Here is a 25087-nt window from a genome sequence, read left to right on the forward strand (position 1 = left end):
TTAAATCGTTTCATTATCCGCGGCCAAGAGGCTGAAAAGATTATCTTTTGTAAAACATTATCTACATGTTTCCTATACCACAGCGATGATTAGAGTTTTATCATACAAGGTCCCGAGACGAAATGTATCAACGCAAGCTATGTTAAGGTTTGCCAATCTTTAGTTTGATGGCATTGCCAAAAGAAAATATGGAATGATTCTTTCCTTTATATGTTGGAGTTTCAGCCGCTCAATGTTTGGGCAAAGGCAGGAAAATCGAGTGGAAGAAAACACAAAGCAAACGTACTCCCACCTGCCCACCTCAATTTCAACGTGATAATCCTCCAGATTCTTCCTTGTCTGCTCTTCTCAATAAACTATGTTGAGTGCTTTACCAGAGGTGCTTAATGATAATCACTTGGGTGTCTGTGGGGTATATTTCACAATTGCGGGTGTTGCAAGTGAGGCTGATTATGATGTTATAAGAAAATAACTGCAGATGCTGGTACAAATCGAAGGTATTTATTCACAAAATGCTGGAGTAACTCAGCAGGTCAGGCAGCATCTCGGGAGAGAAGGAATGGGTGACGTTTCAGGTCGAGACCCGACTGAAGTCTGAAGAAGGGTCTCGACCTGAAACGTCACCCATTCCTTCTCTCCCGAGATGCTGCCTGACCTGCTGAGTTACTCCAGCATTTTCTGATTATGATATTTATGTATAAGCAGGAACTGCAGATGCGGGTTTAGACCAAGCTAGATAGAAAGTTCTGGAGTAACTCAGGGGGGGTCAGGCAGCATCTCTGGAGAAATAGAATAGCTGACGTTTCAGGTTGAGACCCTTCTTCATTCTATTCATAGAAACATAGAAAATAGGTGCAGGAGGAGGCCATTTGGCCCTTCGAGCCAGCACCACCATTCATTGTCATCATGGCTGATCATCCACAATCAGTCACCCGTGCCTGCTTTCTCCCCATATCCCTTGATTCCGCTAGCCCCTAGAGCTCTAACTCCTATCTAATTCCTTTTCTCCAGAGATGTTACCTGACCCGCTGAGTGTCTCCAGCATTTTGTGTCTAAGATATTTATGTACATGTATTTCAACATAGGTGCCAGAGATCTAAACAAAATATTAAATCTATTTATCATCATCTTAGTCAAAATATATTGACGACACATGCACGTCTGTATATAAATGTTCACGTGTCTGATAATGTAAGGGATATAATGTAATGGATGCAAGCATAACACCAATTTTATCTATGCAGGTGGAGAATTTCATACTATTTTTGTTTTAGTTTCAGAGATACAGCGCGGAAACAGGCCCTTCGGCCCACCGAGTCTGCACCGACCAATGAACCCCGCACGCTAACACTATCCTGCACACACTAGGGACAATTTACACTTATACCAAGCCAGTTAACCTACAAGCCTGTACGTCTTTGGACTGTGGGAGCAAAGCGAAGATCTCAGAGAAAACCCAGGCGGTCACGGGGAGTACGTACAAACTCTGTACAGACAGCACCCGTGGTCGGGATCGAACCCGGGTCTCCGCCGCTGCAAGCGCTGTAAAGCAGCAACTTTACCGCCGCACTACCATGCCTGCCTGACCATTGCAAACTCAGGACTGCAGTCATTATTGTACCTCCACAAAGTTGGTATGTTTAGCGTCACGAACAGTCACAACAGCGTGAACCTCCTCGATGAGCTTCTGCTTTTCATCGTCGTCAAACTGCATATACCACTTAGCCAAACGGGTTTTCCCAGCACGGTTCTGAATAAGGATGAAACGGATCTGAAAAGAGAAAAGGAAATAAATGAAGACGCTGCGGCGTTTTTCTGTTTTATTTGTGTGTCCCACAAGAATGTTTTGTTGCAATCTCTCTTAATCAACAACACCAAAATGAATTAACTGATTAATATCTTGCCTTTTACAACTGCGATTTTTGCATCGCGCAAATTAGAGGAAATGTTTCAAAATGTTATGAATAGTTTGTGAATTACTTTAGTTTTAGGACTTTCTTCCTTGGAGCGCACAAGTCTTAGGGGTGATGTTATAGAGGTGTATAAAATCATGTGGGGAACCGAGAGGGTGAATGCACAGTCGTTTACCCAGGGTAGGGCAATTAGAAACAAGAGGACAGATGTTTAAGGTGAGAGGGGCAAGATTTAATAGGCAACTTGGCTCTTAGAGGGTGGTGGATGTATGGATCGAGCTGCCAGAGGAGGTAGTTGAAGCAGGGACTATTGCAATGTTTAAGAAACATTTAGACAAATACATGGATTGGACAGGTTTAGAGGGATATGGGCCAAATGCAGGCAGGTGGGACTAGTGTTGATGGAACATGTTGGCCGGTGTGGTCAAGTTGGGCCGAAGGGCCTGTTACCATGCTGTAAGACTCTATGACCTTAGGGCACATTTTGGGTCGGGGCACTTCTTCAGACTAAAGATTGTACAGTTGTACAGTGTTCCTCCAGGAAATCTAAATGACAATATCTTCAAGTATGAATTCGGACAGCAAACATTTCCACCACAAACAAGCTTATTCATGCTTTTTGCTTAGTTCGTCCACCAATTTGTTTTTTCAGCATCTACAGTTTCTTTAGTCTCCACACCTGTCGTCCCCCCCCACCCCCCCCCCCACCCCGCCCCAACCTCACCCAAAATCCACACATGTGCACTTTGCAATAGGAGTCACTGGATGGTGATCAGAACCTATAATCGGGAATGACCTTTCTTCTTGGTGAGACCACAATGATCTCAGCTAACTTGATGGACCATTGCAGTGACTGCTACATTCCGTGGTTATCCTTGGATGCTTTCTTTAGAACGCTTTCTAAGAAGGTGGGGTTCACCGTAACTTAGACATGTCACTATGAAAAGGTCTGTGGTTTCCTGATGGAAGTGGGGGCAGGTCATCCGACTCAGTGATTACAGGCTTATAAAGGATACACCCAACCTTCTTTTCCTCAAGCAATAGAAGATTTAATTTTAATTACCTGGTACAATTAAATAACAGTTTATAGACCAAAAAAACTCCATTTAGGTATAAAAAACATTCCAAAATATCACAGTCACCTTTATTCTCCCCTTCACTCAAATGCATCTTGGTGCAAGTGTACTGCTGCGAAAAAAAGGTTCCTTTGCCAAGCTATTTGTGTCCTTACTATTAAATGCACTCCACCGTTATAAGTGTGAGAATAACAAGTTGAGCTGGAATGTGGATTCCACATCTGGAAACCATTTTGAGAAAGAGGGTCGACACCAGGGAATTAATTCAAAGCTTTAACCATACGGTGGGGCAGGTGGTTTGAAAGGGTCTCGACCCAAAACGTCACCCATTCCTTCTCTCCAGAGATGCTGCCTGTCCCGCTGAGTTACTCCAGCTTTTTGTGTCTATCTTCGGTTTCAACCAGCATCTGCAGTTCCTTCGTACGCATATCTCAACCACCTGCCCATTTTTGCCCCATATATATATCTCTAAATCTTTCCTATTCATGTACCTGTCCAAATAAAGACTTCCTTTTAAAAGTTCTTATAGTACCTACCTCAGCTACCTCCTCTTGGCAGCTTATTCCATATACCCACCACCCTCTGTGTGAAAAAGTTGCCCCTCAGGTTCTTATTAAATCTTCCCTATTAAATCTGGCCAAAGAAGGGTCCCGAACTGAAACGTCACCTATCCATGTTCTCCAGAGATGCTGCATGACCCGCTGAGTTACTCCAGCACTCTGTGAAACGTCACCTATCCATGTTCTCCAGAGATGCTGCCTGATCCGCTGAGTTACTCCAGCACTCTGTGAAACGTCACCTATCCATGTTCTCCACAGATGCTGCATGACCCGCTGAGTTACTCCAGCACTCTGTGAAACGTCACCTATCCATGTTCTCCACAGATGCTGCATAACCCGCTGAGTTACTCCAGCACTCTGTGAAACGTCACCTATCCATGTTCTCCACAGATGCCGCATAACCCGCTGAGTTACTCCAGCACTCTGTGAAACGTCACCTATCCATGTTCTCCAGAGATGCTGCCTGATCTGCTGCATTACTCCAGCACTTTGTGTCCTTTCCTCTGTAAACCAGCACTTGCAGTTCCTTGTATCCTAATATTTCTACTAGTCTTTCAAATGTCATCCTTTTTTTGGTGAAACTCTAATTTAAAGAAACGCTGGAAATACTTCACAGGTTAAGCAGCGTCTGCAGAGGGAGAGAGAATGAGAGTTCATGTTTCAGGTTGGTAACTTGGAAAAGTTAGAAATAAAGCAAATTTTCTGTTCCAGAGAAATGGGGGAGGAGCAGAGAACAAAGAGAAGATTTTTGAGGTGAGAATAAATGACACAGATGGTGGTGCTGGCTGAAATCGAGCGGTAATTATATGGCAGGAGAAGGGGAAGAAAGAGGAGCCAATGAAAGCTGAATTACAGGAAGGGAGAGAAAAAATAAAACTGCAGAAAAAGATTGCATCATTCTAATGTTCGCATCCTGTTACTTTTCGGCACTTCCTGTCGTTTGTAGAACAACATCCCACCAAATTACAAAGTTTGGATGAAAGATCATCCATCCAAAACATTAACTTAGTTTCTCTCATCATCGATGCTGCTTGACTTGCTGAGTAATTACAGCATTTTCCATTCTTATCTCGCCATGAGATTCTCGGGGGTTAACTGGAAGTATGATGGAACGCTGATGCAGCGGCAGATCTACTGCCTTACAAGCACCAGGGGCCCGGGTTCCATCCCGACTACGGGTGCTGTCTGTACGGAGTTTGTACGTTCTCCCCGAGACCTGCGTGGGTTTTCTCCAATATCTCCGGTTTCCTCCCACACTCCGGAGACGTACAGGTTTGTTTGTTGGTTAATTGGCTTGGTATAAAATGTAAAATTGTCCCTAGTGTGTGTAGGATAGTGTTAATGTGCGGGGATCGCTGGTCGGTGCGGACTCTGTGGGCTGAAGGGCCTGTTTCCGCGCTGTAACTCTAAACTAAACTAAACTAAAATGGGGTCAACTCTTCCTCTCTTTGTTTCAGTGGAGGGAAAATTACAACTTCTACTTCTATTGTTACAAGTATTTACATTTTTTTGAATGACTTGTATTCTATATTTTATCATTTGAGAAACATTTGCACATTTTTAGCCATTAATAACAAGTTAGGGAGAAAAGATTTCAATATTTAAACTCCATTCAACATACTAAGGTTGAATTGCACCCAAACAAACTTTGTGGGAGTCCAGACTTTGGTGCCCAATTAATGTAACGGTACAGATAATTCATGTCTGAACACTATCATTACTTATTTTCTCAAATGGAATTAGATTTGAGCTCTTTATTTAAGATGTCACTTTGTTTGAGCTCAATTGCATCCAAGTGTAATTTGCATATCTGTAATTAGAATAATTATATAAATGATTGGGTGGTTTAGTCACAATGCAAGAAAAGTTCAATTCAGATTAAAATAATACACTTTCTTTCATCAGCTTTCTCAAATGTATAGCAGTCTGAGCTAGAAAGCATCCTTTAACTCAGTGTTCCATTCCAGGCTGTACACCAAGGACAATCATATTATTTTAGAGACGTAGAGTCTCACAGATTGGAAACAGGCCTTTCAGCCCAACTTGCCCACACCGACCAACAAGTCCCAGCTCCACTTGTCCCACTTGCCTGCATTTGGCCCATATCCCTCCAAACCAGTCCTATCTATATATCTTTCTAAATGTTTTTGAAATGTTGCAAAAGTACCTGCCTCACTAGGTTAATTCCCGGAATGGCGGGACTGTCGTATGTTGAAAGGCTGGAGCGATTGGGCTTGTATACACTGGAATTTAGAAGGATGAGGGGGGATCTTATTGAAACATATAAGATAATTAGGGGATTGGACACATTAGAGGCAGGAAACATGTTCCCAATGTTGGGGGAGTCCAGAACAAGGGACCACAGTTTAAGAATAAGGGGTAGGCCATTTAGAACGGAGATGAAGAAGAACCTTTTCAGTCAGAGAGTGGTGAAGGTGTGGAATTCTCTGCCTCAGAAGGCAGTGGAGGCCAGTTCGTTGGATGCTTTCAAGAGAGAGCTGGATAGAGCTCTTAAGGATAGCGGAGTGAGGGGGTATGGGGAGAAGGCAGGAACGGGGTACTGATTGAGAGTGATCAGCCATGATCGCATTGAATGGCGGTGCTGGCTCGAAGGGCTGAATGGCCTACTCCTGCACCTATTGTCTATTGTCTATTGTCTCAACTACCTCCTCGTTCCATACACCCACCACCCTTTATGTGAAAAAGTTACCCCTCAGATTCCTATTAAATCTTTTCTCCTTTACCTTGAACCTATGTATCTGGTCCTTGATTCCCCTACTCTGGGCAAGAGACTCTGTGCATCATCCCGATCTATTCTTCTCATGATTTTATATACCTCTGTAAGATCACCCCTCATCCTCCTGCGCTCCAAGGAATAGAGACCCAGCCTACTCAACCTCTCCCTATAGCTCACACCCTCTAGTCCTGGTAACATCCTCGTAAATCTTTGCTGAACCCTTTCAAGCTTGACATTATCTTATAACACGGAAACTGAACACAATATTCTAAATGCGGTCTCACCAACGCCTTATACAACTGCAACATGACCTCCCAACTTCTATACTCAATACTCTGACTGATGAAGGTCAATGTGCCAAAAGGCTTTTTGACCACCTCATCTACCTACGACTTGACCTTCAAGGAACCATGCACCTGCATTCCTAGATCCTTCTGTTCTGCAACACTCCTCAGAGGCCTACCATTCACTGTGTAGGTCCTGCCCTTGTTAGACATCCCAAAATGCAACACCTCACACTTCCCTGTTGTGTAGGATAGAACTGGTGGAGGGGTGATTGTTGGTTGGCGCAGGCGTGTTGGGCCGAAGGGCCAGTTTCCACTCTGTATCTCTAAAATAACCCAAACTATTTATTTCAGATTTCAACTGTTCATATTATTGCTAAATATATTGGACTTGGCAAATCATGAATCGTTCATTTGGATCTTGTGTAACTCAGCACCGATGGCATCCAATTAAAGCACAATTGGGTTATTGTCATCAACTGATATACTTTATTATCGTGAATTTGTTTTACAAGAGATACAGCGCGGAAACAGACCCTTTGGTACACCAAGTCCACAACGACCAGCGATCCCCGTACACTTACACCATCCTACACACACTAGGGACATTTTTACCCTCAGACCAAGCCAATTAACCTACAAATCTGTACACCTTTGGAGTATGGGAGGAAACCGAAGTTCTCGGAGAAAACCCACGCAGGTCACGGGGAGAACGTACAAACTCCGTACAGACAGCACCCGTAGTCAGGATCATACATGGGTCTGAGGCGCTGCAAGGCAGTAGCTCGACCGCTGCGCCACCGTTAATTCAACACTGATTGAAATGGAGTCTAATGTTATTTTGCAAAAATAGCTGCATATTTAAATTAAAACAGATTCTATTTTTGCTAAGTCTTCTTTCCATTCGGGAGGCTCCATGAAATGTTGGGCATTGGTCAGGAAGTCCTGTCTGCTTACTCAGGGGCACAGGACACAATACTGATTGAGTCTCTAATGAGACTGGTGCTTGGTAATGCTGGGTGGGAAAATTCTGTTTCAAGTTAGGAAATCCTCAGGAAAAAGCAACAATATCCTAACAAACAACCCTGGGACGGATCATACCATTTATGATACTTAAATTATTTTATTTAAAAAATATTATGATACCAATAATTGCCAAAATAAAGTATTATTCTTAAAGTGGGATGGTGAATTTAACATCATTTCACACTTCAAATTTGGGGTTCATATCATATCTGCCCAGATCTTCCTTGCACCATTACTGACCTAAGTTGGAGACCTGCACAACATCCTCTTTGTGATGCAGACCCCTACTAAGTTGATAGTATATATGGGACTGCATCAACTTGGATGCTCACAGTTATTGAGCTAAACAGCACAGATAAGGGCCCTTCAGCCCAAGTAAGATGTCTATCTGGGATAGTAACATTTGCTCATATCCCTCTCATCCTTCCCCATCTACGTAACAGTCCAAATGTCTTTTACACACCTCCACAAGTTGTTATGGCAGAGGATACAGGATACAGATACAGGATACAGAGCTTTATTTGTCATTCGGCACCAAGGTACCGAATGAAATTACATAGCAGTCACACAAAAAAAAAGAACACAAGACACACGACCCCAACACAAACGTCCATCACAGCGACTCCAAACACCCCCTCACTGTGATGGAGGCAACAAAACTTCCACTCTCTTCCCCATGCCCACGGACAGACAGCCCGTCCCCGACCGACCCGCACAGTCCCCGCAAGGGGATGGGAGTCCCCGCGGCCGAGCCGCACCGGGCGCTGAAACATCCCGCGGCCGAGCCGGGCGACTGAAGGCCCCGCGGCCGAGCCGCACCGGGTGCTGAAACGTCCCGTGGCCAAGCCGGGCGATGGAAGGCCCCGCGGCCGAGCCGCACCGGGCACTGTTAAGACCAGCGGCCAAGCCGCACCGGGCGATGGAAGGCCCCGCGGGCGATGGAAGGCCCCGCGACCGAGCCGCACCGGGCACTGTTAAGTCCAGCGGCCGAGCCGCACCGGGCAATGGAAGGCCCAGCTCATTCCATTTAAAATCTTTCAATTTTATTGGATGAAGTGGGGCACAGTAGCATAGTTGCCGGATAAATGAATTTGAATCTATCACAATTATAAAATTTAAACATAGTTTCATTCTAGATTTATTTAAATGACCTGGGTTGGCATGGTGGCACAGCGGTAGAGTTGCTGCCTCACAGCGCCAGAGACCCGAGTTTGATTCTGACTACGGCTGCTGCCTGTATGGAGCTTGTATGTTCTTCCTATGACTGTGAGGGTTTACTCCGGGTGCTCCGGTTTCCGCCCACATTCCAAAGACATGCAAATTTGTAGGTTAATTGGATTCTGTAAATCACCACTAGTGTGTAGGATGCGAAACTGGGATAACATACAAATAGTGAATGGGTGAACATTGGTCGGCGCTGACTCGGTGGGATGCAGGGCCTGTTTCCACGCTGTATCTCTAAACTAAACTAAAGACCTTTATCAGCAATGGTGATAATGAAACTACTGGACATTGGACAAAGCTTAGTGGAGTTAAGAAGTTGTTCATTATAAACGTGTGTTCAGGTGGGCAAAGGAAGGAGCTGGATATACATGTGACAAGGAGACGGTTGGAAACTGTCTAGGTGGCGGAAGGAGTAATTGATGGATTACTAGTTTGCAGATCATGGGGTGGATGTAGTGTAAGAAAATAACTGCAGATGCTGGTACAAATCAAAGGTATTTATTCACAAAATGCTGGAGTAACTCAGCAGGTCAGGCAGCATCTCTGGAGCCCTCTCTTCCCCTCCCTCTTCCCAGATCTCCCTCTATCTTCCTGTCTCCACCTATATCCTTCCTTTGTCCCGCCCCCCTGACATCAGTCTGAAGAAGGGTCTCGACCCGAAACGTCACCCATTCCTTCTCCCCAGAGATGCTGCCTGACCTGCTGAGTTACTCCAGCATTTTGTGAATAAATGGGGTGGATGTAGAATTTGCTTGTACATCTTTGAGAGACAATGAGCTGGCAACTATGGAGGAAAGATCTTCAGAAAAAAATAGGTCAATATTTGGAGACACAAGAAACAGCAGATGCTGGAATCTTGAATGAAACACAAAATGCTGGAGGAGCTTCGTGACTCAGGCAGTATGGTCCCTCCACTGATGCTGCCTGATCCGCTGAATTCCTCCTGCTCTTTGTTTTTTAGGTCATTTCCTATCTAGCCTAATGTTCAATGGCGAGACATGCTGTGTAGAATTGCTTTACGAAATTGATCAAATTTGGATGGTCATTGAGGACTCGACATCCATTGCAAAATTTTAAATTTAATCATAGTAAATTTCAAATGAGGTTGAAGTAGATCAAGCACAACAAACCGATTTGAAATGATTCCATCTGCAATAATTAAAACCTATCAACACTACATTAAAAAACACCTAATGTTTTTATAGAAAATAACATTGTTCTGTTAAAGACAGCTTTAGCTAACAATTTACTATACACAAGGATGAAAAGAGTTTGATAAATTAAGGAATAGCAAGTTGAGTGTGAGAGGAAAGAGTCGGAATAGTGTTGGTTGCAAGTTGGGGGATAAAAGAGATAAAAAATAGGGTTCATTGACACTATAATGGATCTTTCTGTTTTTTGGCACTGATATTATGTACGATAATCCAAGATTATCCATAATCAGATGTATGAATGGGACTACAAATAACAAAAATACAATAGTACTGCACAGGATTAGGCCTTTTAGCTCACAATGTCTGTGCTGAAAATGATGCCAAATTAAATTAATCTCTTCTCCCTGAATGTGACCCATATTCCTCCGATCCCCGCATATCCATGCATGGGTCTAACTAAAAGCATCTTAAATATCATCTTATCTGTCTCTAAAGCATCTTATCTGTCTCTTCCACCACCCACCATTCTTTGTATAAAATTTGCTCTGCACATCTCTTTTAACTTTCTTCCTCTGATCTTGCAGTCACACCCTCTAGTATTTGATATTTCCAAACTGGGGAAAAGGCTCTGAATGTCCACCCTATCTATGCCTCTTATAACTTTATAAACTTCTACCAGGTCTCCCCTCGGACTCTGACTCTCCAAAGAAAAACAATGCATGTTCGTCTAACCTTTCCTTATAGCCAACACCCTCTAATCCTGGCAGCATCCTGCCGAACTTCTTCTGCACCCTCTGCAAAGCCTCTATATCCTTCCTGCAAATGCGGCAACCAGAACTGCACACAATACTCCAAACGAGGCACAAAAATGTTTTAATAAGGCCGCAACATGACTTCCTGAACCTTCATGCCCTGACCGATGAAGGTAAGAATACCATGTGCCTTCTGTAAAAATCTATCTGCTTGTGTGCTGCCACTTCTAAGTAGCCAAGATAATAATATGAAGGAAACTGTTCAACCCTTCATGCTCGCTCTGCCTCTTTGAAGACCAATCTAATTGGTCCCATGGTACTGCTTCGAGCTCTCTACCTTTGAAAAGGTTGCATTTTCAACTAAATATATAACGCCCTGCAGAAAGTGACAATTCAATTGTCTGTTTTTAATTCGCTATGAAAAATAGTGGAATATCCAATTTTCTGGAAGGGTCAGCAGTTCTCGCTGCTTGAGAGGGTGGTGGAGGTGAACTGCCTTTTTTAACTACTGCAAGGGTGCTCATGTTGCCGACCTCCCCGTGGAGAGTCCTGTCAACTGACCTCAGTCAGGCGAACGGCAACAAACAGAGACAGCAGAAGCAGAAGCAGCTTCATAACTTCTGCTGCCTCAAACGCAAGAAGAAGAAAACTACTGCAACCCTTGTGCTCCCACAGTGGTCCCACCCTGCAGTTGGGTGGCGAGTTCCAGGAATTTGACTGGGCAATAATGAAAGAACAGCACCATTTCAAAGTAAAGCTGGTGTATGACTCAGAAACATCCGTGCTCCCATCTGCCTCTGCATTATCCTGGACATTATGAATCTGTGAGGTGCTGTTAAAGAAATGAGCTGAGAGCCCACGTTGCATCTTGTACATGTTGCATAATAGTGCTGGGGTGCTCTGGTGGACATGGACGAACATTTGGGGGCGGCACGGTGGCGCAACGGTAGAGTTGCTGCTTTACAGCGAATGCAGCGCCGGAGACTCAGGTTCGATCCTGACTACGGGTGCTGTACTGTAAGGAGTTTGTACGTTCTCCCCGTGACCTGCGTGGGTTTTCTCCGAGATCTTCGGTTTCCTCCCACACTCCAAAGACGTACAGGTATGTAGGTTAATTTCACTGGGTAAATGTAAAAATTGTCCCTAGTGTGTGTAGGATAGTGTTAATGTGCGGGGATCGCTGGGCGGTGCGGACTTGGTGGGCCGAAAAGGCCTGTTTCCGCGCTGTATCTGAAATATGAAAATAAATATGAAAATAATAAATATTTAGGACAATGCATGGATGTTTGTCAAGCAAATGTACAGAGGATGCTCGGTTTCTTGAATGTAGTTGGGAATATTCAATTCCAGGTAACTGAACAGTATCCATCCCATTGCTGACTTATGCTTGGTTCATGATTTTCCGGCACCCTTGGTTCCAAAGCCTTGCCGAATTATCCGTTTTGCCGGACCAACAGAGGTTATGCCTCCAAGAGGAGTCTTTTTTTGTGATTTTTAGTGTGCTTAGAAAGTATGTGTTAATGTTCTCTGGTTTGCTTTATGTGGGGGGTGGGGGAGGGGGTCGAGGGAAACTGTTTTCAATCTCTTACCTTGCCGGAGATGCGATTGTTTTGCGGATCGTATCTCCGGTCGCTCTGCGGCCTAACATCATGGAGCTGGCGACCTTGCTCGAGACTGACTTTGGGCCATGGACTTACCATCGGAGCCTGCAAGCGATCCCTTGCCTGGGAGAGTCTAGGACCAGAGGTCATAACTTCAGAATTAAAAGACATTCCTTTAAGAAGGAGATGAGGAGGAATTTCTTTAGTCAGAGGGTGGTGAATCTGTGGATGTTTTTAAGGCAGAGACAGATAGATTCTTGATTAGTACGGGTGTCAAGGATTATGGGGAGAAGGCAGGAGAATGGGATTAGGAGTGAGAGATGGATCGGCCATGATTGAATAGCGGAGTAGACTTGATGGGCCGAATGGCCTAATTATGCTCCTATCACTTATGACTTTATGACCTCAACAGTTTCAGATTTTAAAGAAAAGCAATAAATCACAATGTCGCTCCAGAGAAATAGCTCCACATCTAAACAATATCACGCAAGCATCCAACGTATTCAGTAGATTGTCCATCTAAAGTAACAAAAATGAAAATGGTACCAGCGATTATTTTGCAAGGGCTGTTCTCGAGTAAGATGCTGTGGTTAAATGGGGCATGATCATTCTTACATTGACTGGTGTAAGATTTGCGCTAAAGTGTTACAACTTTCTAAGTTCCTGTTGTGTCTACTCTATGGTTGGTTAAGAAATGCAGACTAGTATAGCATCATATTTTGTTCACAGTCTTTGCTGAGTTAGCTTATTTCGGGTGTTCTGGCAAAACAAGTATTAAATTTAGCTTCTGCAGTCTGGAGAGGGATGGGGAGTTCATTTGCAGAGAGCCCTCATGCAAGTGGAGATCCTAAATAGCTCAAAGGAAAGGATAGGACTGAGCTACGAATAATTCCTCCATAACATGGCCTTCAACCACTGAAGGTCACCTCACCTTCTGTCTCCTTTCTCTGTTCGTTTACATATTTACTTATTTATCTATTTATTCATTTCCCTATGTTCTCTAAATCTCTGTAAAGCGTCTTTGAGTATATGAAAAGCGCTATATAAATAAAATGCATTATTATTATTATTATTATTAAAATCACTCGCTGTCAAAGACTTGGAGGAATAGCTTCTTCAACATGGAGTACTATGTGCAGTTTTGGTCCCCAAATTTGAGGAAGGGTATTCTTGCTATTGAGGGCGTGCAGCGTAGGTTTACTAGGTTAATTCCCGGAATGGCGGGACTGTCGTATGTTGAAAGACTGGATTGACTAGGCTTGTATACACTGGAATTTAGAAGGATGAGAGGAGATCTTATCGAAACGTATAAGATTATTAAGGGGTTGGACACGTTAGAGGCAGGAAACATGTTCCCAATGTTGGGGGAGTCCAGAACCAGGGGCCACAGTTTAAGAATAAGGAGTAGGCCATTTAGAACTGAGATGAGGAAAAACTTTTTCAGTCAGAGAGTTGTAAATCTGTGGAATTCTCTGCCTCAGAAGGCAGTGGAGGCCAATTCTCTGAATGCATTCAAGAGAGAGCGAGATAAAGCTCTTAAGGATAGCGGAGTCAGGGGGTATGTGGAGAAGGCAGGAACGGGGTATTGATTGAGAATGATCAGCCATGATCACATTGAATGGCGGTGCTGGCTCGAAGGGCCGAATGGCCTCCTCCTGCACCTATTGTCTATTGTTTATTGTCTATTGTCTAACATGATACGATGTGAATACAAACCATTCACCACTAAGAGCAGGTTTTAGTTTTAGAGATGCAGCATAGAAACAGGGCCTTCGGCCAACCGAGTCCAAGCCGACCAGTGATCCCTGTACACTAGTTCTATCCTACAGACTAGAGACAATTTTACAGAAGCCAATTAACCTACAAACTTGCACATCTTTGGAATGTATGATCCCCGAAAAAGTCGAACAATCCCTATTCCGGACGTACACTGGCCCCATCCCCGAACTCTACCTCCGCTACATCGACGACTGCATTGGCGCTACCTCTTGTACCCATGCAGAACTCACTGACTTCATACACTTCACTACCAATTTCCATCCTGCTCTTAAATATACTTGGACTATCTCCGACATCTCCCGACCGTTTCCGGACCTCACCATCTCCATCACAGGACACAGACTAGTGACTGACATCTACTATAAACCCACTGACTCGCACAGCTATCTGGACTACACTTCTTCCCACCCGGTCTCCTGCAAAAAGTCTATCCCCTACTCCCAATTCCTCCGTCTACGCCGCATCAGAGATGTCCTCATTCTTCAGGAAACAGGGCTTCCCATTATAGATGAGGCTCTCACTAGGGCCTCTTCCATATCCCGCAGCTCCGCTCTTGCTCCCCCTCCCCCATTCGTAACAAGGACAGAATCCCCCTCGTTCTCACCTTCCACCCCATCAGCCAGCGAATCAAACCAATCATCCTCCAACATTTCCGTCACCTCCGATGGGACCCCACCACTGGCTACATCTTCCCGTTCCCCTCCCTTTCTGCATTCCGCAGAGACCGTTCCCTCCGTAACTCCCTGGTCCACTCATCCCTTCCTACCCAAACCACCCATCCCCGGGCACTTTCCCCTGCAACCGCAGGAGATGCAACACTTGTCCCTTTACCTCCCCCCTCAACTCCATCCAAGGACCCAAACAGTCTTTTCAGGTGAGACAGAGGTTCACCTGCACCTCCTCCAACCTCATCTATTGTATCTGCTGCTCTAGATGTCAACTTCTTTACATTGACGAAACCAAGCGCAGGCTCGGCGATCGTTTCGCTCAACACCTTCGCTCAGTCCGCCTTAACCAACCGGATCTCCTGGTGGCTGAGCACTTCAATTCCCCCTCCCACTCCCAGTCTGACCTTTCTGTCATGGGCCTCCTCTAGTGCCATAGTGAGGCCCACCGGAAAATGGAGGAACAGCACCTCATATTTCGCTTGTGCAGCTTGCAGCCCAGTTCTCCAACTTTAGATAGTTCCTCTGTCCCTCTCTTCCCCTCCCCCTTCCCAGTTCTCCCTCTATCTTCCTGTCTCCACCTGTATTCTTCCTTTGTCCCGGCCTCCTGACATCAGTCTGAAGGAGGGTCTTGACCAGAAACGTCACCCATTCCTTCTCTCCTGAGATCCTGCTGAGTTACTCCAGCATTTTGTGAATAAATACCTTCGATTTGTACCAGCATCTGCAGTTATTTTCCTACATTTGGAATGTAGAGGTAACTGGAGTGCCTGGAGAAAACCCACACGGTCACAAGGAGAAAGTTCAAACTACGTACAGATAAGCACTTGTAATAATAATAATAATAATGTATTACATTTATATAGCGCTTTTCATACACTCAAAGACGCTTTACAGGGATTTAAAGAACATAGGGAAGTGAATAAATAGATAAATAAGTAAACGGACAGAGAAAGGAGACAGAAGGTGAGGTGGCCTTCAGTGGTTGAAGGTCGGATACAGTATATTAGTTCGGATTTGTCCTGTGCCTCTGGCACTGTAAGGTAGTAACTCTACCGCTGTGATATTGTGCCCCCCTATGTCTGGAAGAACAGCAGAGTATGGTCAGCACAGTGGCACAGCTAGTTGTGGTGCTGCCTCACACCTCTAGTAACCTGGGTTCAATACAGACGTCCAATGCTGTCTCGGTGGAGTTTGCAACATCCTCCCTATGATTGTGTAGGTTTCCTCTACGGTTGCTCCGGTTTACCCCCACTTCCCAAAAATACCAGATTAGGTCATAAGTGACAGGAGCAGAATTAGGCCATTCGGCCCATCATGTCCAGGTTAATTGACCATTATGAATTTCTTCCCCACTTGTGTAGATTAGTGGTATAATCTAGGGCAGTGGTTCCCAACCTGTGGGTCGCGACCCCAAACGGGGTCGCGACACCAATGCCATGGGGTCGTTAAATGATTTTGAGCTGATATGAATATTATATAAAACACGGTGAAATGCATATTAAGATAGTTATATAAATTCATACTATGAAACTAAATGTAACAGTTCCCTAAGTCACTCAACACAACGTGTTGTCACTCAAGCCAGTATTGAACATGTTTGGTTTCTGTTTTGTCTTGGTCGCGCCACCGCTGTCGCTCCTCCCACTTACCTAGTGTTGTACGCGCGCTTGCAGTGACACGTAGTTAGTTTTGTTCGAGTGATTCTTAACCCTTTAAAAATGAGTGTAAGAAAGAGAAAGTACAGTGATGATTTCTTGAAATGGGGATTCACTGACATAGTTAATGCAGGTGTGGAAAGACCACAGTGTGTAGTATGTTTGGAAGTTCTTGCTCATGAGTCTATGAAACCAGCTAAACTTCAAAGACATCTCGAAACTAAGCACCCTGATTTGAAAGATAAAAGTATTGACTTTTTTAAAGCAAAAGTTGTTGGTGTCAAAAGCCGCCGGCTTGATAGCAGTGGATTATTTCAAAACAAAAATGTAGCCGCCATTGAAGCTTCATACACGGTTGCATTAAGAATAGCACGTGCTAAAAAGCCACACACAATAGCTGAGAATCTTATTTTTCCATGCACCAAAGATATTGTACGTCTCATGATCGGTCCTGAAGCGGTAAATAAATTATCGCTTCTATCCGTGTCAAACAATACGGTAAAACGAAGGATAACAGATATGTCCGAGGATATTTTATGCCAAATTATTCAAGAATTAAAAGAAACTCCAACTGGGCTGTTCAGCATACAGCTTGATGAAACTACTGATGTGACAAACTTTGCACAACTTCTTGTGTATGTTCGTTATTATAAAAATGAAAAAATTAAAGAAGAATTCTTGTGTTGTAAGCCTCTGCAAACTTCAACTACTGCTGCTGATATTTTTGATTTAATTGATGATTTCTTTAATGAACATTCAATTGAATGGAAGAAATTATGCGGAGTTTGTACTGACGGGGCACCTGCAATGCTCGGCTGTAAGTCTGGCTTCCAATCGTTGGTTAAAAAAGTGACTCCAGAAGTAATTGGGACTCACTGCATGATTCATCGACAAGTATTAGCTACCAAGACGTTACCTGAACCATTGAAAGAAGTGCTTAACCGAGTGATTAAAGCAGTAAATGTCGTTAAATCAAGGCCACTTGCAACACGGCTCTTCAAAGTTTTATGTGAGGATTTGGGATCAACGCATGAAGCACTATTGTTTCACACAGAGGTAAGATGGCTCTCGAAAGGAAAGGCGTTGAAGAGATTTTTTGAATTAAGAGGAGAGCTTCAAATATTTCTCGATTCTCAAAATGCAAGCGAATATGAATCATTGTTGACGGATGAATTTACGTTGTGCAAATTGGCATACCTGGTCGACATTTTTGAGATATTTAATAGTGTTAATACAGGATTACAGGGTAAGGAAAGTACGATAATATCTTTGTCTGAAAACATATCGTCTTTCAAAATGAAATTGGAACTCTGGATCACCAAAATTAACCATAAGAAATTATACATGTTCCCAACACTTGTCCAATTTGTTGAAGAAGCGGCAAATGAAATTAACATCGATGACTTATATAGCTTGATACAAGAGCATTTGGAAATTCTTACTGTTCGATTAAGAAGTTATTTTCCTGATGAATGTTGCAAATCTTTCTCCCTTACAATCAACCCATTCAATGCCAATGTATCTAATATCCCTGAAGCAGCAGAAGAAGAGTTCATCGACTTAAAAAACAATTTTGAAGCTAAATCATGGTTTGGTGAATTGCAACTACAAGAATTTTGGGCAAAAAGTTTCCAAAAATTCCCAGTAATATCAGAAATCGCGATAAGGAATTTATTGCCCTTCCCAACAACTTACTTATGTGAAGCAGCATTCTCCCAACTTCTCATCCTTAAAAACAAATACCGAAATAAATTAAATCTGGAAGACGACTTGAGGTGTGCCATATCGACAACGGAGCCCAGGATAGAATTGCTAGCTAAAAAACTGCAATACCAGCCGTCTCATTAAAGTCAGTTCATAAACATATTTTACATAACGGTGGAAATTTGTGTGTTCGAACAATTTTGAATTGATTTGCAATTAATTAATGTTTGTAGGAGCTTTGGAATTTTTTATGAATAAATAATCTATAATTCAATAATCGCAATATATGGCAGTTTGTTGTACAAAAACCGAATGTATATATAAGATATTTTAAGGGTTGGGGTCGCTTCATGATTGCTTGTTCTAAAATGGGTCGCTATATTTGAAAGGTTGGGAACCACTGATCTAGGGGGTAGCTGATGGGAAGATGGGAGGAATATTGTGTAGGAAGGAAACACAGATGCTGGTTTAAACAGAAAGCTGGAGTGATTCAGCGGGACAGGCAGCATCTCTGGAGAGAAGGAATGGGTGACGTTTCGGGTTGAGACCCTTCCTCACTCGTCTATAATCAAAGGGGTTTGAAGACTAGTCTGAAGATGGGTCTCGATCCGAAACATCACCCATTCCTTCTCTCCAGAGATGCTGCCTGTCCCGCTGAGTTACTCCAGCTTTTTGTGTCTATATTAGATGGGAGGAATAAAATAGTTTGGGTAGATTACTGTGAAAATGGTTGCTAGATGCTCTGCACAGACTTGGCAGGTTGAAGCGTCTGCTTCTATACTGTATCGATGATTTCATAACTTATTCCGAGCATTTCTAACAGCCTGTCAACCCATGGAGACTTGCCACCTACTATAAGGCTATTACACCCTTGCTCGGATAATATTTCTGGTTATATTAAGGTTACGTTACAGTATATTAATTGCAAAGTAATGAATTTCTGAACAATGTAACCTCGATCCATACCTTTGTTATATGCATTCTGGAGCTAGAATGCTCTTTCATTGTTGTTTACACTGACTGTGATATTGTTCATCTCATACTAAACCGGGGGCAAGAGATTTACATAATATACTGTATAGGAAGGAACTGCAGATGCTGGTTTACACCGAAGATAGATGCAAAATGCTGGAGTAACTCAGCCGAGACCCTTCTCCCTAATGGGAGATTTAGAATTAATATGGATGTGTGAGAAAATAAGATTACAATGAAATAAATGGGAAAATGGGATTTCTCTTTCAACCCACAGATTCCATATTATGAAATACAAAATGAAAATCTCCTTGTGGCAACACTTGGACTCCACATGCATTCAATGACCTTGACATTTTTGGCCTAGAACCAGATGCATTTCTCGCTTATGTCCACATTAATTTTACACGGAATAATTCAGGCCTCTTGCTCCATTAATTTCAGATTTTCATAAGTTCATAAGTGATACGAGCAGAATTAGGCGATTCAGCCCATCAATTTTACTCCATCATTCAATCATAGCTGATCTATCTCTCCCTCTCAACCCCATTCTCCTGCCTTCTTCCCATAACCACGGACACCCGTACTAATCAAGAATATATCTATCTCTGCCTTAAAAATATCCATTGACTTGGCCTCCACAGTCTTCTGTGGCTTAGCTGGCTCTCTTACATTCTGTCAAAGGTATCACAAAATGCTGAAGTAACTCAGCGGGTCAGGCAGCATCTCAGGAGAGAAGGAATGGGCTCGACCCGAAACGTCACCCATTCCTTCTCTCCGGAAATGCTGCCTGACCCGCTGAATTACTCCAGCATTTTGAGATACCTTTGATTTGTACCAGCATCTGCAGTTATTACTACACTCTTACATTCTGTGGTACAAATGTGGTATTTGCAACATACTATTGCAGAAAATGGTTTAAGCACACAAAGGCTCTCAAGAGTGAAACCAGACAAGGAAATCATCAAAAAGTGAATAGGTAGATCCGAGGTGAGGTGGGTGACAAGCTCATGCAGGACATGAATACCAGCAAAATGGTCCATTCAGTACAGTATATTCCATGTAGCAGAGTTAGACAATAGACAATAGACACTAGGTGCAGGAGTAGGCCATTTGGCCCTTCGAGCCAGCACCGCCATTTAATGTGATCATGGCTGATCATTCTCAATCAGTACCCCGTTCAGTTAGATGTCATTCGCAGTCTGCTTGAATGTACAAATTTAGGCCATGCTTAATTTATATCTTTTTATTCAGCACTCATGTTGAATAACCTTCTTAATGTTTTCAAGCCAATTACACAACCCCCTCTCTCCCCTTTGTTAATCAGAAGTTTTAAAAATTTACAACTGTTTTCCTTTCCCTAGGAAACAACTTCTCATTTCTTTCTGATAGATCCGATGGATAGCTTTTACTCTCAATCCCTTAAGAAAAGACAATTTAGCTTCTTGAGCTGGAACCCTCGCCAGTTCTGACACAGAAGAGACATCAGAACATTTATCTTTCTCGGAAACTTTTATTAACTTAAAGTGACACTGGGTTAACTGCCATACAAATGTTCTCTTCTAAGGCATATTGAACTGGCACTGATGGGACAGTCCTTTCCCATGCGTCTGAAATACTGTGTATTTATATAGAGTAACAGAGCCTTTAAGCAAGGAATCAGGCACTTTTGCTCTTGGAAACCGCACAGACCAGAAGCAAAGACACAAAATGCTGGAGGAACTCAATGGGTCGGGCAGCATCTCCATGACCATGTTTTCCAGGGATGCTGCCTTACCCACTGAGTTACTCCAGCATTTTGTGTCTTTCTTTGGCAAACCAGCATCCGCAGATCCTTGTTTCTTCAGACCATCAAGCACGCACTTCTCTATTCCCTCCTTATTCTCCTCGTGTTCCCATCAAATTCTGCCAAATTCTACCACTCATCTACCCACTAGGGCCTATGTATCATAGCCAAAATAACTTCCAACCAATATATCTTTGGGATGTGGGAGGAAATTGGAGCAGCCAGATGAATCCCATGCTCTCATCGGGAGACCAGGTAAAATCTGCTCGAGAGCACTGAAGGACAGGATTGACTCCGGATCCAGCTGTGAATTGAATCCAGCCACTTGATTGCTGTCCTGTTCCGATATTTCTGCACATCTCCATTTACAATAATTTCCGTTAAAGGATTATGGCACTGTCTCCATCTGCTTCATTATGATCCTTACGCTCCACAGGATTTTTTTCCCACCTATATTCATCCACCATCACATCAACATATCCTTCTATTTCTTTCACCCACATCTATCTTCCACAGATGCATCTATGTTGTTCCTTGTAGTATTGTATTGTCTTGCAGTATGCAAGCCGATATTTATCCTTTACCCAGCATCTGAAAAGGACTTGAATGCAAAGCACATTCAAAGGACTTGAATGTGCCTTCTCTAATTTGATAAATCAAGATTAATTAGATCTTTGGATTAACCAGTTTGTGGCTGATTGTTGATTCCCTCATTGTTCAAACATCTTTCCACATTGGCCTTAAAAATATTTGAGTAGAGTATTGGAACAGAAATTTACAAGAAGTCACCACACATTTCATTTACAAGTGACACATGCTGAAATCATGGTCTAATTTCTTAACTCACTCAACCAGGGTCACATTTTCTTATGGCATCTACCCTGGTAAACTGCCCCAGAATGTTTATACTTGTTTTTATTCACAAAATGCTGGAGTAACTCAGCAGGTCAGGCAGCATCGCGGGAGAGAAGGAATGGGTGATGTTTCGGGTCGAGACCCTTCTTCAGTCTGAAGAAGGGTCTCGACCCGAAACGTCACTCATTCCTTCTCTCCCGAGATGCTGCCTGACCTGCTGAGTTACTCCAGCATTTTGTGAATAAATACCTTCGATTTGTACCAACATCTGCAGTTATTTTCTTATATTTATACTTGTTTTGCTCTTTCAACGACCAACTGGTATGAATACATTCATCTCAGCCCTTCCGTGTAAGGCAACCCCCTCTGCCCACTAGTGAATCCTTTGAATTTATATCTAGTAAAACAGAATAGATCTTATATCATTAACACACTGTTCTTGCTGTGTGCAAATTGGTTACCACGTTTTCTACCAGAGTGCTAACACGTCAAAAGTATTTAATTGGCTGTAAAACACTTTGAGGTGATCTGATACCTCAAGAGTAATAACGATGTCGGTGAATTCAGTGAATTCAGTGAATTCAGTGAATTCAGTGAATTCAGTGAATTCAGTGAATTCAGGGCAAATATCTTGAATGCTTGAAGAATAATGCTTCCTAATAATAAAATAAACTTGGATTTTATTATTAGGAAGCATTATTCTTCAAGCATTCAAGAAATTTGCCCTGAATTCACTGTTCGATTTATTGGTGACTTTTATTCCTGGTTCTTATCTCACCGACATCTCTTGAAAGCATCACAACTTCAACCTTCTCGCTTTCAAAGGATACACTAGCCTGTGTAATAATTCTGACATCGATCCCATTGCAAGGACGGCGACAGTTATCTGCACAAATATGGTGCATATAAAACATCCATTGAAAATACTATTGATGATGATTTTAGATTGATAAAAGTCTCAAGCAGATTGAGACTGACAAGGCCTCAAGCATATTCATCTGCATGGATGCAAAACACAGTTATATATAAAAGCGTTACTTCTTTTTTTGAAGGATGGCGTAGATTTTCATGATGTTTTACTTATTTTTTTACATGAATAGTCACAGTGCTGGGCTTAAAGTCCAGGCCTCATTGTGCATTACTTGCTGTCAAAATGCAAACGATCACTTACCATGGTTACGCTCCTTTGCGGCTTCTTGCGCGTGATTTTTTTTGTTTAAGTAAGGTCTATTTTTGTGTTTTCGACTGCCTGTGCTCTTACAGAATGTGATGTTTTATTCTGAGGCGAGGCTGCCCTTTCCGCCGTTGACTCTCTGTCAAACCCCCGCAGCTCCTGACAGCGGCTGCGCAACTCCAGCCGTCCCAACACCGAGCTACTCTGGGACTTGTAGTCCAACATGTCCAACATGCCTCTCAAGAGTCAACAGAGTGTTTCACTGCCATATGTCCCCAGATGGAACAATTACATTTCTTACTGGGCATCAGCACAACAGAATATGTAAACATAGTGCACTGTAAACAATATAATAAACAAGAAAAAAAAAAAGTTCAATGCTGGAGTAAGAAAATAACTGCAGATGCTGGTACAGATCGAAGGCATTTATTCACAAAATGCTGGAGTAACTCAGCAGGTCAGGCAGCATCTCTGGATAGAAGGAATGGGCGACGTTTCGGGTCGAGACCCTTCTACAGACTGAAGTGCACTATGTTTTACTGTCATATGTCCCCAGATGGAACAATGACATTTCTTACTGGGCATCAGCACAACAGAATATGTAAACATAGTGCACTGTAAACAATATAATAAACAAGAAAAAAAAAAAGTTCAATGCTGGAGTAAGAAAATAACTGCAGATGCTGGTACAGATCGAAGGCATTTATTCACAAAATGCTGGAGTAACTCAGCAGGTCAGGCAGCATCTCTGGATAGAAGGAATGGGCGACGTTTCGGGTCGAGACACTTCTTCAGACTGAAGTGCACTATGTTTTACTGTCATATGTCCCCAGATGGAACAATGACATTTCTTACTGGGCATCAGCACAACAGAATATGTAAAAAGAAGGGCTTATATTGATCCTCGTTTCCATTAAGGGGTGTAATTACTTTTCTTGAAACATAAATGAAGAAAAAAATTGAATAAAGGTTCAAAAAATGGTTCAAATTTAGTGGTTCAAATTTAGTTTAGATTCAGTTTTAGAGATAAAACATGGAAACAGCTCCTTTGTCCGATGGTGTAGGAAAATAACTGCAGATGCTGGTACAGATCGAAGGCATTTATTCACAAAATGCTGGAGTAACTCAGCAGGTCAGGCAGCATCTCGGGATAGAAGGAATGGGCGAGGTTTCGGGTCGAGACCCTTCTGCAGACTGAAATGCAATATGTTTTACTGTCATATGTCCCCAGATGGAACAATGACATCCTTACTGGGCATCAGCACAACAGAATATGTAAACATAGTGCACTGTAAACAATATGATAATGATAATAATAATAATAATAATAAACATTTATTTTTTATAGCGCTTTTCCAAATGCTCAAAGACGCTTTACAAAAACAGTCAAAATCAAATCAAATCAAATCAATTTTATTTGTATAGACAATAGACAATAGGTGCAGGAGTAGGCCATTCAGCCCTTCGAGCCAGCACCGCCATTCAATGCGATCATGGCTGATCACTCTCAATCAGTACCCCGTTCCTGCCTTCTCCCCATACCCCCTCACTCCGCTATCCTTAAGAGCTCTATCCAGCTCTCTCTTGAAAGCATCCAACGAACTGGCCTCCACTGCCTTCTGAGGCAGAGAATTCCACACCTTCACCACTCTCTGACTGAAAAAGTTCTTCCTCATCTCCGTTCTAAATGGCACATTTAAAAACAACCCACGTTGACCAAAGTGCTGTACATCTGATTAGGTACTAAGGGAAAAAAAGAAGAAAAAAAAAAGAAACATACAGTAGCACACAAACATAACAGCATATAAAAAACAGTTCACAGCGCCTCCTCAATAGGCCTCAAACGCTAGGGAATAGAAATAGGTTTTGAGCTTGGACATAAAGGAGTCGATGGAGGGGGCAGTTCTGACGGGGAGAGGGATGCTGTTCCACAGTCTAGGAGCTGCAACCGCAAAACCGCAAAAGTCAAGACATAAAAACAAACAGACAAACTATCTTGACGGAGAAGCGGCGAACAAATAACGCCAGCATCCTCTCACGTCAGGGTCCGGCAGTAGATAATAAAGAACACAAGACACACAATTACAATGATAAACAAGAAAAAAAAAAGTTCAATGCTGGAGTAAGAAAATAACTGCAAATGCTGGTACAAATCGAAGGTATTTAT

The 25087-nt window shown here is 42.8% G+C and overlaps 1 protein-coding gene across 1 annotated transcript in view; it reads right to left on the reverse strand.

Annotated features, from left to right (window-relative positions):
* The window catches only part of ap2s1 (adaptor related protein complex 2 subunit sigma 1), a 50142-nt gene extending 27065 nt beyond the window's left edge, over positions 1-23077 (reverse strand). The window contains exons 1-2 of the mRNA XM_078430857.1: positions 22918-23077; positions 1622-1771 (exon numbers count right to left, since the gene is read on the reverse strand). Of these exons, the coding sequence (XP_078286983.1) occupies positions 1622-1771; positions 22918-22920 (153 nt within the window). The 5' untranslated portion in view covers positions 22921-23077. The remainder of the gene's footprint in view (positions 1-1621; positions 1772-22917) is intronic.
* Positions 23078-25087: the final 2010 nt, after the last annotated feature.

Source organism: Rhinoraja longicauda, chromosome 41, assembly GCF_053455715.1.
Source record: "Rhinoraja longicauda isolate Sanriku21f chromosome 41, sRhiLon1.1, whole genome shotgun sequence".
NCBI lineage: Eukaryota > Metazoa > Chordata > Chondrichthyes > Rajiformes > Arhynchobatidae > Rhinoraja > Rhinoraja longicauda.